Source organism: Staurois parvus, unplaced genomic scaffold (genome assembly GCF_062004578.1).
Source record: "Staurois parvus isolate SC_StPar_1 unplaced genomic scaffold, SC_StPar_1.0 ptg000538l, whole genome shotgun sequence".
Taxonomy (NCBI): domain Eukaryota; kingdom Metazoa; phylum Chordata; class Amphibia; order Anura; family Ranidae; genus Staurois; species Staurois parvus.
Window position 1 is genome coordinate 9535126 of NW_028318334.1, and position 14046 is coordinate 9549171.

Here is a 14046-nt window from a genome sequence, read left to right on the forward strand (position 1 = left end):
CTAAGAAAACCATCCCTACAGTCAAGCACGGAGGTGGAAACATTATGCTTTGGGGCTGTTTCTCTGCTACAGAAACAGGCCGACTTGCTGCATTGTGGGGCCAATGGATGGGGCTATGTATTGTAAAATCTTGGATGAGAACCTTCTTCCCTCAGCCAGAACACTGAAGATGGGTCGTGGATGGGTCTTACAGCATGACAATGACCCAAAACATACCACCAAGGTAACAAAGGAGTGGCTCAAGAAGTAGTGGCCTAGCCAGTCTCCAGACCTTAGTCTTATAAAAAATTTACGGAGGGAGCTGAAACTTTAAGCTGCCAAGTGACAGCCAAGAAATCTTAAGGATTTAGATAAGATCTGTAAAGAAGAGTGGACCAAAATCCCACCTGAGATGTGTGCAAACCTGGTAACCAACTACAAATGTCTTACCTCTGTGCTTGCCAACAAGGGTTTCTCCACCAAGTACTAAGTCATGTTTTGCTTGGGGATCAAATCCTTATTTTACTCACTGAACTGCAATTCAATTTACACCATTTGTACCGTGTGTTTTTCCTGGATTTTTGGTTGATAGTCTGGTCTCTATCATTTAAAATACACCTATGATAAAAATGATAGACCCTTCATTACTTTGTAAGTGGGCAAACGTACAAAATCTGCAGGGGATCAAATAATTATTTTCCCCTCTGTATACAAACAGTGATGGCCCTTCTCAGCCTGTCATTTCATTGTACAAGCTGAGCCACCGCAGTAGATCACATTCACCTGTAATCACAGTCACAAGAGTCTACTGATTCTTGCTGCTGGAATCTGCTGTAGTGAAGGAGGCCGAACTGTTATTCATATACAGCATACAAAAACAGTGCTAGCGGGTGTCACAAAGCCCCTGGTCACATTCAAACCTGCTTTGGAAGTTTGAATGTGATAGGTGAAACACCAAATAGAGAGAAAAAGTTACAGGTGTCAGGAAACAGACCCACCCATATGTGAGATCTTTGGAATCTGATTGCAGTGGATGAATTGGAACTAATAATAATATTAATAATAATAATATCAAGGGGCTGTTGCAGAGACAGGATTTAACAGGCCAGCAATTGTCAGTCTTTATCAGACCGCTGACCCTCTAAGTTCAGGTTATGTAAAGAAAATCAGCACAAGGGATGATAATTATATTTAATGATAAGTGTCCTTTGTGCTGTTGCCGACTGTCCTAGTTGAAATCTAAAGTACTCTGCACCCCCATAACCCTGCAGTCATTAATAGAAAAAAACAAAAAAAAAAACAAAAAACACTGGACCTGTCATATGCATCATCAAGAGTGCCGACTATGACCTTTCCACCCCCCTCCTCTATTCTTGGAAGCTGTACTATAGCTTACATGAATGAAAAGCACTCCATGAATTTGGAAGACGGACCTCATTTATCTGCCTGTTTTCCATTCACAGATCACTTTTCTTTTGATAAGATAAAGGAGGGGTCGGAAAGGGCAGGCATAGTCAGCACTCTTGGTGGGTGCCTCTGACAGGTCTAGTGCTCGTATTAACCCCCAAAGCACCAGAAGATTATGGCTGCGGGGGAATAAGGGGACAGAGGAACCATCTGGCCAGCAGCAGCACAATGGTCAGTGCCACAAGTACTGTCCCTTGTGCTGATTTTATTTTAATTTTCCTATACTTAGGGGAAGATTTACCAAAACTGGAGCACTCTGGCTACCATGCACAGCTGCACCAGATTCAGAGTGCTCCAGTTTTGGTAAATCTTCCCCTAAGTATAGGAAAATTAAAATAAAATCAGCACAAGGGACAGCTGATTGGCTACCATGCACAGCTGCACCAGATTCAATCAGCTGTCCCTTGTGCTGATTTTATTTTAATTTACCTATACTTAGGGGAAGATTTACCAAAACTGGAGCACTCTGAATCTGGTGCAACTGTGCATGGTAGCCAATCAGCTCCTAACTTCAGCTTGTTCAATTAAGCTTTGGTATTAATACCTGGTTTCTATGCAGAGCTACACCAAATTTTGCACTCTCCAGTTTAGTAAATAACCCCATAAGCCTTTAACTACTAAACCTCATACTTGGTCTCCTATCTTCTGAGGTTGCAGGCAACTGAAAAACCTAAAAATTTCAACCTCTGACTGCATGAGCTACCAGCTTTCATGAGCTCCTGAACCTTTCCTTTTCCTCCTAACATCCATTTTGTTTTGAACAAGCAATGCACATTAGTTGTGGTCATGTGCACTGCTCTATGCACACTACAAATCCCATAGTCCCTAAGTAGTCTTAGGAGCGAGCAAGAGAGGGTGGCTACGTTCCTACATACAGTGGGGCCATGGAGAACAAATGTAGCCACCCTCTAAGAGGAAGTCAGACCTCAGCAGAAAATTTTTTTTTTTAAAATAAATAAATTTGGAGGTTTGGAGGAGGCAGAGAGCAATAGAAGGGACCTTTTTGAGTTAAGGTGTTACTAAACCCACAACAGTAAAATCAGTCTGTATATGCAGTAAAGCATGCTTGTTATACTCACTTTGGAACCTAAGGGGTTAATCCTCTGCATTGTGTAAAAAGGCTGTTTGATCCTGACTTCTCTGATTATCCCCTTCATTTACTGTCCCCAATCCATCTGCCATAGTTAGAGCATGTGCAGACGTGCCACTGCTGCTCTATTTGGTGTGTATTGCCAGAGAGTTTTTCTTTTTTTGGGGAGGAGGGTGCATGTGATCAGCACAGGGCCAATCAGCGCTGTCCAGACAGAGGGTCAGGGGTTATGCAGCCTCAAAAGACAGTCAGAGGAGAATGAAAACTCCTCCTACAAGATTAACCAGTGCTCAGCCAGACACTGATAGAAGTCACAAGACTGCTCTAACTGCTGATGAGAAAAGGCATTTAGCAGTTTATATTTACTAAAATAATTGCACTTCCATGTTGTGTACTTTGGGAGACCAGATATAGTGAATGCAGGGTCCGGGGTTTAGTAACACTTTATATAATACATACTTGAATAGAAATTTTTTTTAACCAGCGTTTAGTGTCACTTTACTGTTCATTAGGTGGATGTTTTTGACACAATTGCAGTGTATACATGTTCACGGACTTTCACTTTTACTTTGGAACTGCTCTATAATTCTTCTAATTCACTCTCCTATGCAGATTAACAGCCCTAATTTCACTTGCAGCATGCTAGTTGTAGGTCAGTAACTCAGAAAGTATTGATGTCTGGGACAGCTCAGAAACTAGAATTTTCAAAAGGAGATAAGTAATGATAGTTCATATATTTTTCTGATACTATGCGTGCTTTAAAGGGGAAAATTGTCAACTGCATAGAGGATACTTTTGCAAACGCTCTCAATTTCTGTAGGATAGCCAATGCATTGTTTTTTTTGTTTTTTTCTTAAGGAAAGCATGTCTCATCCTCAGGAATATCACCATCAGTGGTTCATATAGTGAATTCGGTGTAGAGCTATTCACCCTGAGGTCATCCCAGAGGACAAGGGGGCACTCTTTACGTCTGGAGGAAAAGAAATGTAATCTCCAAACACGGAAAGGTTTCTTCACAGTAAGAGCTGTGAAAATGTGGAATAAGCTCCCTCAAGAGTTGGTTCTGGCCAGCTCAGTGGATTGCTTCAAAAAAGTCCTGGATTCTTTCCTATATACACAGAATATAACTGGATATTAACATTTATGGGGAAAGTTGATCCAGGGAGTATCTGATTGCCTCTCAGGGGATCAGGAAGGAATATTTTTCCCCTGCAGGAGCAAATTGGATCATGGTTTGCTGTTTTTTTTTGCCTTCCTCTGGATCAACTGTGGGTATAGGATTATATCTTTTTTTATGGTTGAACTGGATGGACTTTTGTCTTTTTTCAGCCAGACTAACTATGTAACCTATAACTTGGTTTGATTATACCACAGGTGCTTTTATGGGCAGCACTGCAATGAACTCAGCCAACTTAAAAAGGACATAGATGACATGATGGTATAAAATAAAGCAGCAAGAAATGGAAAAGAAAACTTCATGTAGGAGCTAAAGAAAGAAAAGACATCCAGCAGAGTTAAAAGGAAAGAATGAGGAGAAGAATAGGAGAGGACAGACAGGGAAGAGTGAAACACCTACAGTTACTGGAGGGATAAATGAGCAGGCTTTTCCCCCACTCACAGCTAATCGGACACTGTTCAGGTTTGTTTGGTGCGAGAAATCATTATTAGGGTTGGGGTGAAGAGGGAGAGTTCATGTTCAGGAGGCAGCCACTCACCGGCCAGGCAGCCATCAGAGCCCCGCACATTGTCCAGAGCGTCCAGTGTGACATGAGCTGCATTGTTATTGTCACACTCTCTGCCAGTCCTCTGCCCTGCAACAGAGTTAAGGAAGTTAGAGGTGGGCACAATTTTGTACAGACAGACTGCCCAACATATATTAGCCTGGGAATCTTGTGTGCACAGTAAGAAGAGGAAGAGAGTTGTTGACTGCAATAATGATGCCATGCAGGAGTGTCTGTACATGCATATTAGGGATTACCAGCAAGATATTAACAAGAACCAGTCCAGAATGGGCATTTGTGAATTTGAGTCTCTAGGTTATAACGGTGCCACCATACCTTTCAGATGGGTGTGAGTTATTCACTTGTATACTCTCCCTGTCAGAGCAGAATTGCCATCCCAGTGTCATTTCTGTAAGGCCACCATGGAGGATGACTGGTCGCCTCCCTAAGTCTGTTTTGATAACTAACACTTTGTCTGGCCTGCAGGAGGAGGGTGAAACTGTCATTTCTTTGCTAATTGACAGTTTCCCCCTCCTCCTGCAGGCTCATGCAATCCTGAGAGCACTTTTGTTATAGGACAGTTTTAAAAAAAAGACAGGTCTTATGGCCTGGGTCAAATGGCCTTGGTCTTGTGTAGAAGGCATCAGGTTAGCATCAGTTTGAGATGCTTCCAAGATAATTCAGAATTCAATGACAGGCCAACTCCATCTGCAAATTGACCTGAAAAGGTAAGGTAATGCTGCACGATTGTCACAAATCAGTAGAAATTCATAGAATTACAAATGCCTTTTTACTGACTGCTCCTCTTTAATATTCTGCAGGTTGCATGGGGTCGTAGCATTCCTTACCAGGTGTCTAAATAAATGCTAGACCCACAATGGATTAGTGAAACATTCAACAACACATAAGCGGTGGCACCATGAAGACTAAAGCAGTACATGGAATATAATCAATGGGGTAAATACTGAGAGTGTTACCATCATCCTCTTCTGGAGATGCAAATTCTTCTTCTGTGACATTTCCCTTGAAAAGCAGAAAAAGACAACATGACATTAATGAGCCCATGTGATTATACCACTTTATAAACAAAAAAAAAAATCTCCTGGAGCTGCCAACTGCAGATAAGCCCTACAGTCCAAAATAGGCAGGGGTAGGCATGCTGGTGACTTTTTGGACTGCAGGACTTAAGCTGGCCATAGATGGACCAAAATTTGGCTGGTTAAGCAGGGACCGGCTGAATTTTGATCTAATGATGGCCGTTCCCATTCAAGAGGAGTCAACCAATGGGTCTACTGGAAAATTTCTGTTCAATCAACACATGCAGCCAATCAGCTGCAGCGCTGATCAATATATTCTGGCAAAGGAGTAATCCCGCTGTCAGAATACGATAACCCAACAGGGAGGATTTCCTCAACCACTTCAAATGTGTGGATGGGGAAATCCATTTTTTCTTTTATCAGCTGGCTGGCTGATCAAAAAATAAAAACTGAATCACCTATGGCCAGCTTTATCTGCAGTTGGTGATCGGTTGTGGACAATCTTAGGAATCCTGTAGGAGTGGATTTACATCCATCCATAGTATGTATACCAGTATAATAAGAAGTCCCCCTTACAAAGATATTCTTTAGGAACATTATGAGTGTTTCCCATTGGATCCCCTGCCATTGGCACCTTCATTGTTTCTGCTCTGAGAGCGTCCTGTCCTGCCATCTGAATAATAGGGTAGATGTACTGTTTTTAGTGATCACCTCCTTTCACAATCTTGAAGCTGATGGTTGCCAGTAGGCAACCTTGGAAAGATAGTATCAGGTAAGCAAGACATGACAGAATGTTGGAAGTACAGGTCTCCTTATGTACAAAAACATATTGATGGGGAGACCAAGTGCCAGGAAGAGGAAGCTTACTTTACTGTAAGTGTATGATACCCATTTGTAATATTAAAGTTTATGTAAACCCTAAACTTCTTTTATTTAGTCCTTTTTGGATTGTTCAAAACACTAAGTACCAATAAAAATACTTTTTTGATCTATCCTATTGTTTTTAAATTTCAGTTAAGTTAAGACTCATATAACATGTATAGTTTGCTTTTTTTGAAATATGCCTTTTTAATTTCCTGAGCCATCACTTCCTGTTTGCAGGGGTTTCCTTAAGGCTAGGTTCACATCTGTGTGAGTGGTGCCACTTCGGATCCGGACAAAAATACGTGCAGGTGACCACCCGCACAGAAGAATGCGGACCAGCGTGCGGGTTCCATTAATTCTAATGGCACACCACCCGTACTGGAAATCGCAACCGTACTGGGAACCGATGTTTCCCGTGCAGGCTGCGTTTTCAGAAGAAGTGCAGGGACTTCTTCCCTACGTGTCCTGGGGCACGGGAGTCCATCCAAATGAATGGGCTCTCATGCCCACGCAAAACGCGGACCGCAGGAGCGCACATATGTGAACCAGGGCTTACTTCACACCTGTGAATGCACCCTGCCTCCAATTAAATGTTAGAACCCCAGCTGGGGTTCCCGCATTCAGCTGAGATAGGCAGCCCCATTGAAAGCAATGGGAGGATGTAAGCTCCCACAGCTAATTGCAGCTACAGCATGTAATACCTCATGCAGCGATCAGATGCAAGTAATCAGCCCCATATGCAGACTGCAGATCACTCGCATGTAATGTCATTACCTGCTCTATACAGTTGAAGAAAAAAAAAAAAGGGGTCTTTAGATATATAGGAAAATAGTGTTAGTTTTGGAAAATAATGATATTTTAGCTTGGTGAATTGCTCCTTTATTTCTCCCTGGGATGTGAAGCCACTGCAATAGCTAGTTAGTAGTTACTTTCAGGAAAATAACTGCATTAGCAAAAGATGATCACATTATGTAGTACTAAAGTTTAAGAAGACGTCAAAATTAGATTAACTGGCCGCATTGATCAGCGTTAACAATAAGCACTGTCTGTTTTGCATACTAAATGCCAGATCCTCCTTTCCTGCAGCCATCACTGTTGGGATCCATATGAGTTTTATGCAGTGACACAGACTGTTCTTATTTCATGATAGGGATTGAGGGACTTTTTTTGTATTTGAAGTCTGCAACATTTTGCAATGTTTTTTTTTTTTAAAAATGCTGGATTCACACACTAGTCACTGGATTCACACACTAGTGCTGCGTTACTGCATGTGCGTTGTGCTAAGGTGGTCCATTTATTCTGAACGGCCAGCCAATGCACCACAGCAAGCTCAACAATGCACATGGCCCTTTTTCTTTATTGTACATCACAGGACACAGAACAGGCTATTCATGACTATGTGGGTTAAACGCCACCTATAGGTGAATGGACACTGGGCGACCAGAGAGGATGTCCTCCCCTATATAACCCTTCCTACACAGGATGTACTTCAGTTTTTTCGCCAGTGTCTGTAAGGTGGATGGTCACTGAAATTGTTGCTTGTGCTCTAAAGGAGAATACCTAAAGGTATGGATGGGTTCCCTGGGGAATCATGGACTTTAAATCGGATCCATTCGGAAAGCTGCTTAGCTAAAATGGATGGTACCTTAGTCTCGCTGGATAAAGAGAAGAATCTTTGGGGTTTTGCCTGTAATTCAGCCTTACGGCGCTGGACCCTGCATAACAGAACCCTGTGCAGTAGAACCTGACAGTCGTTTTTCCAGTAGGGTGCTGTACAGGTCAGAGGCAAAGGCCCCATTTCATGGAGACTGAGTCCTTGAGGGTCTATATGACAAAGCCCGCCAAGATGGGTGAAAGTTGGTACCTGACGGAAGGTACCAACCTGCGGTGGGACTGGTAAGCTGCCTCTGCATTTTGCTAAAATCAAATTGTAGTTTTGGAGGGAAAGGAGGGGTATAATTCTGCTGCAATGGTCCATGATACCACTTGGGGGAGTGCTCGCTGTGAAGATGCCTCTAGGTCTGCCTGTGTTGGTTGGAGGCCACCAGAGGGAGTAGAGTGTGCTTGGAAGTGCGGCCAACCGCTTGCCACAGTGCGCGCATGTACAAGGTTTACGGGTGCATGTGCAGTCGGCCATATTTATCTGGCATCCTGAACACTCGTGGCTGGGATGCTCCTGCTGCTGGATGTTGTGGCTGGGACACAAAGCAAGCTTCGGAGGGGCATGCGAGTATTCTCCTTGGTGGAGACAGTAGGCCAGTCAGTTAGAAGGCTGCCCAGGGAGCAGAGGTCACAGAGAATATTTGTTTACCACACTACTTGCATGGCTGTATTTGTCCCTGTGTTGCTGTTCTTGGTACACAGGGTAAAAGTGCTTAGCAAAGTAATGTCTTCCAGAAAGCGGAGTGGGGGAGGCATGACAGGAAGGGTCACTAATGCACCGCTGCCGAGCCCTGAGGAGCCTAATCCAAGTTCTGCTGTTATATCCTCTCCTGAAAGGCCAGAGGCAACTGGGCAATCTGAGCCACTGTGGTTGTCTGGCATTGTGACTATTATTGGTGCTTCTTCCTCAGCGGATGTAACCAAAGACTATCTTGCTTCTGCCTTAGCAGGGTTAGATCAGTGTTTCTCAACCCTTTTTTCAGTCAAGGCAGCCCTTAAAATTATGGACAATCCCGAGGCACCCTTTAAAATTATGGACAGTCCCAAGGCACCCCCATTCTAAAATGCGGTGCCTCAAGACTGTCCATAATTTTAAAGAGGCACCCCATTCAAAATTGGAAAAAACTATTCAAATGGTTTTATATAATGCCGCAACATCCACACATGTAGGATACCCTACATTAGAGGTGATTTATGCTTTCAAAGCAAATACGCTTTTGCACACTGGTACTGAGTAGTATTCCAGTGTTTCTCTTCTCCCTCAGTTTTTCTCCATCACTGAGCTATTGTGACCTGAGCATTGACAGCGAGGGGTGGGGGAGGGCCAAACTAGGATGCTGTGCAGGCAACCAACATCCTTCTTTTTGACTGATGTCATTGGTTGTCAGGCCACCGGTGGCTAGAAGGTTGTAATGGTGCACAATGAAAACCTGCGTAACTAAAAGGCAGGCTTGTTTCATCTGCTGGCTTGTATACAAGTTTTGGGTAGTTTTTCTTTTTTTTGTTTTTTTGACATTTTGCCAAGGCACCCCTGAAGAAACCTCAAGGCACCCTAGTTTGAGAAAGGCTGGGTTAGAGGCTGGGTTAGAGTATAAGATTACTGGGATGATTGCTTGTGTTTCACAAGGGGCTAAAAAGCAAGAGAGGCTCCCGTCACTAGAGCCATCAATCCTGGAACAGGAATGAGTGGAACCTGAGGATGAGGAACTGGAGAAAGGTCAGCCAATGGAATATCTATCTGAGGGGTCACAGCCTGAAGAGAAGCAGGCAATTTTTTCATCTCAATCTCAGAGGTTATTGGTGCAAGACCTCACTGATATGGTACACTCTGGTTTCAGGCTACCTTCAGTAGAAACCTCTGAGGTTACGTATTTCTTTTTGGGCTCTTTGAAACCTCAGCAGAATGTTCAGACAATTCCAGTACATCCTCTTCTGGAACAGATTATGTATGCTGATTGGGATCACCCAGGCAGGGTTTTTGTTTCGCTAAAAAGCTTTTCCTTTTTGTATCCCTTGGAAGAGAAGTTAAGAAATGGGGTATGCCTGTAGTGGATGCAGCTGTTTCATCCCTGGATAAGTCTTTAATATGTCCTGTAGAGAATGTCAAGAATCCTTCAAAGGATTCAGCAGAAACAGTGCCTTGAAAAAAAGTATTCATACCCCTTGAAATTTTCCACATTTTGTCATGTTACAACTAAAAAGGTAAATGTATTTTATTGGGATTTTATGTGATAGACCAACACAAAGTAGCACATAATTGTGAAGTGGAAGAAAAATGGATGAATGGTCTTCAAAACATTTACAAAATAAATATCGGAGTGTGGCGTGCACTTGTATTCAGCCCCCTTTACTCTGATGCCCCCAACTAAAATAAAGTGGAACCAAAAGCCTTCAAAAGTCACCTAATTAGTAAATAGAATCCACCTGTGTGTAATTTAATCTCAGTATAAATACAGCTGTTCTGTGAAGCCCTCAGAGGTTAGTTAGATAACATTAGCGAACAAACTGCAGCATGAAGGCCAAGGAACACACCAGACATGTCAGGGATAAAGTCGTGGAGAAGTTTAAAGCAGGGTTAGATTATAAAGAAATATCCCAAGCTCTGAACACTGTCCAATCCATCATCTGAAAATGGAAAGAGTATGGCACAACTGCAAACCTACCGAGAAATGGCCGTCCACCTAAACTGACAGGCCGAGCAAGGAGAGCATTAATCAGAGAAGCAGCCAAGAGGCCCATGGTAACGCTGGAGGAGCTGTAGAGATCCACAGCTCAGGTGGGAGAATCTGTCCACAGGACAAATATTAGTTGTGCACTCCACAAATCTGGCCTTTATGGAAGAATGGCAAGAAGAAAGCCATTGTTGAAAGAAAGTCATAAGAAGTCCCGTTTGCAGTTTGTGAAAAGCAATGTGAGGGACAAAGCAAACATGTGGAAGAAGGTGCTCTGGTCAGATGAGACCAAAATTTAACTTTTTGGCCTAAAAGCAAAATGCTACATGTGGCAGAAAACTAACACTGCATATCACCCTGAAGACACCAACCCCACCATGAAACATGGTGGTGGCAGCATTATGTTGTGGGGACACTTCTCTTCAGCAGGGACAGGGAAGCTGTTCAGAGTTGATGGGAAGATGGATGGAGCCAAATACAAGGCAATCTTAGAAGAAACCTGCTAAGTCTGCAAAAGGCTTGAGACTGGGGCGGAGGTTCACCTTCCAGCAGGACAACGACCCTAAACATACAGCCAGAGATACAATGGAATGGTTTAGATCAAAGCATATTCATGTGCCAGAATGGCCAGGGGTGTAGATGGGGGGAGGGTCCAACCCCCTCCCCCCCCAGAACCCCCTACCAAAATGCCCAGTCAATGTCCCTGTTGCCCCACCTAAGCAACAGCGCAGCAGAAGTAATGAGAGCTGCAGTGATCTATCAGCTAAAGGACTGTTGATAAGCTGTTACATGGCACCCCCAGAGACATGAAACTCTAGCTCCAGGCATCTACCCGCCATCTACTGCTAGGTGCTCGGAATGCACAGATACCGGGAACGGTATACACTATATTGCCCAAAGTATTGGGCCAGCCCTCCAAATCATTGGATTCAGGTGTCCCAATCACCTCCATGGCCACAGGTGTATAAAATCAAGCACCTAGGCATGCAGACTGCTTCTACAAACATTTGTGAAAGAATGGGTCGCTCTCAGGAGCTCAGTGAATTCAAGCGTGGTACTGTGATAGGTTGCCACCTGTGCAATAAGTCCATCCGTGAAATTTCCTTGATACTAAATATTCCACAGTCAACTGTTAGTGGGATAATAACAAAGTGGAAGCAACTGGGAACAACAGCAACTCAGCCACCAAGTGGTAGGCCAGATAAAATGACAGACCAGGGTTGGCGCATGCTGAAGTGCACAGAAGTCGTCAACTGTCTGCAGAGTCAATAGCTAAAAGACCTACAAACTTCATGTGGCCTTCAGATTAGCACAACAACAGTGCATAGAGACCTTCAAGGAATGGGTTTCCATGGCTGAGCAGCTGCATCCAAGCCTTACATCACCAAGTGCAATGCAAAGCGTCGGGTGCAGTGGTGTAAAGCACGCTGCCACTGGAATTTAGAAGTGGAGATGTGTCCTGATCTCAACCCAATAGAACACATGGCATGAAGTAGAACGGAAGCTGCAAGCCAGGCCTTCTCATCCGACATCAGTGCCTGAGCTCACAAATGCGCTTCTGGAAGAATGGTCAAACATGCCCATAGACACACTCCTTGTAGACAGCCTTCCCAGAAGAGTTGAAGCTGTTATAGCTGCAAAGGGTGGGCCAACTCAATATTGAACCCTATGGACTAAGACTGGGATGCCATTAAAGTTCATGTGCGTGGAAAGGCAGCCAGCCCAATACTTTTGGCAATATAGTGTATATACCATATTTTGTAGATGCTATAACATTCACGCAAACCAATCAATACACACCCTTTTGGGATTTTTTAAAATCAAAAATATGTAGCAAAATATATTTTGGCAAAAAATTTATGAAGAGATGTATTTCTTTTATTTTGTCTATTGGATATGTTTTATTGCAGAAAGTAAGAAATACTGTTTTTTTTTTCAATTTTATTCGTTAATATTGTAAAAAATAAGAAGCCCAGTGGTGATCAAATATCTCCAAAAGAAAGCTCTATTTGTGTGAAAAAAGGATATAAATTTTGTTTGGGTATAGCTTTGCATGACCGTGCAATTGTCAGTTAAAGCTAAACAGTGCTGAATTGCAAAAAATGGCCTGGTCAGGAAGGGGGGTAAATCTCCTGAAGGGCAAATGGTTAGTTAAGCCTGATCTCTGTATTCTAGTTTTCTCTGATTTATGCTTTTCCTCTGATTCAGCTGTTGCCATGTCTCTTATGCAGGATTCAGGTGGAATCCGTTCCAGTGATACGGATTGCCACAGCCTGGCCCAGGAGGGCCTGGTATGCAGACATAATGAAACTGGTAGTGGACAGTCCATGGTCTCTGCCATGCTGGCCAGACCTGCTGGCTCAAGGACCTATATTGGACCCAACTTTACAGTCACTAATAGCATGGCTGAGACCCAGGTCCTGAAGGACAGGGGAGTATTGGATTCCGTCATCCCCATTATGTTGAGCACCAGAAAGGGATACTTATTACAGAACTCAGAAGGCTTACATTTCCTGGTGTGAGGTCCAGAAATGGTACGCACGAAAATATGTGATTGGTAGGATTCTGATGCTTCTTCAATCAGGATTGGAGAAGAAATTGGCTGTTGGTACCATTAAGGGCCAGGTTTCAGCATTAGCTGTTCTTTCCAGAGGCCCACTGCATCTCACTCTTTGTTTGGCACTTTTTTAAAGGAGTAATGCGTATTGCTCCTCCTGTCAAGTGACACCTTTGGGACCTGAACTTTGTTTTGAACGCTTTGCAAAAACCACAGTTTGAACCCATTAAGGGGATTCCACTGATCCTGTTGACTCGTAGGGTTTTGTTTCTAGTGGCAATTACTTTTGCGATAAGAGTGTCGGAGCTGAAAGCCCTTTCTTGCAGAGAACTATTCTGGTTTTGCATCAAGATAAGGTGGTGTTGCAACCTCAACTGACTTTTTTGCCAAAGGTGGTTTCTAGTTTTCATCTCAATCAGGACATCGTTCTGGCTTCATCCTTTCCTAGGCCTCAGTCAGCAAGAGAAAGATCTCTGCATACCTTGGATGTGGTATGTGCTGTAAGGGTCTTCTTGAAGGGGACGGCACAAGTTAAGAGGTTGGATGCTCTGTTCGTGCTGCCTGAGGGGCCTGGGAAAGGGCAGGTGACATCCAAGGTGACTATATCACTTTGGATCCACCAATTGATCATTCAAGTTTATGGTTTGAAAGGTAAAGTCCCACCTTTTCGGGTGAATGTACACTCTACCTGGAGTGTGGGGGCATCTTGGGCAATCCGCCATCAGGCGTCAGTGGTTAAAGTTTGCAAGGCCACTACATGATCTTCAGTTCACACATTCACAAGGTTCTATCAGGTGGATGTCAGAGCCCCAAAGGATTCTGCCTTTGACTGCAATGTTTTACAGAGTGGCTATCTTGTTGTCACCTGTGACGAACGCGGCGTCAGACCCCTGACCTTCTCACCAAACTCGTGACCGAAGGACTAGCCAATCTAAAACCACGATGTCACATGCGTAACAATGCCATGCCCAGCTGCACCCTGCACAACAATTTTCCA

General features: G+C 43.6%; 1 protein-coding gene across 1 annotated transcript in view; it reads right to left on the reverse strand.

Moving 5' to 3' along the window:
* The window catches only part of RNF157 (ring finger protein 157), a gene marked incomplete at its 5' end in the record, with an annotated part of 76248 nt that overhangs the window by 14925 nt on the left and 47277 nt on the right, over positions 1-14046 (reverse strand). The window contains 2 exons of the mRNA XM_089690620.1: positions 4252-4347; positions 5235-5280. Of these exons, the coding sequence (XP_089546746.1) occupies positions 4252-4347; positions 5235-5280 (142 nt within the window). The remainder of the gene's footprint in view (positions 1-4251; positions 4348-5234; positions 5281-14046) is intronic.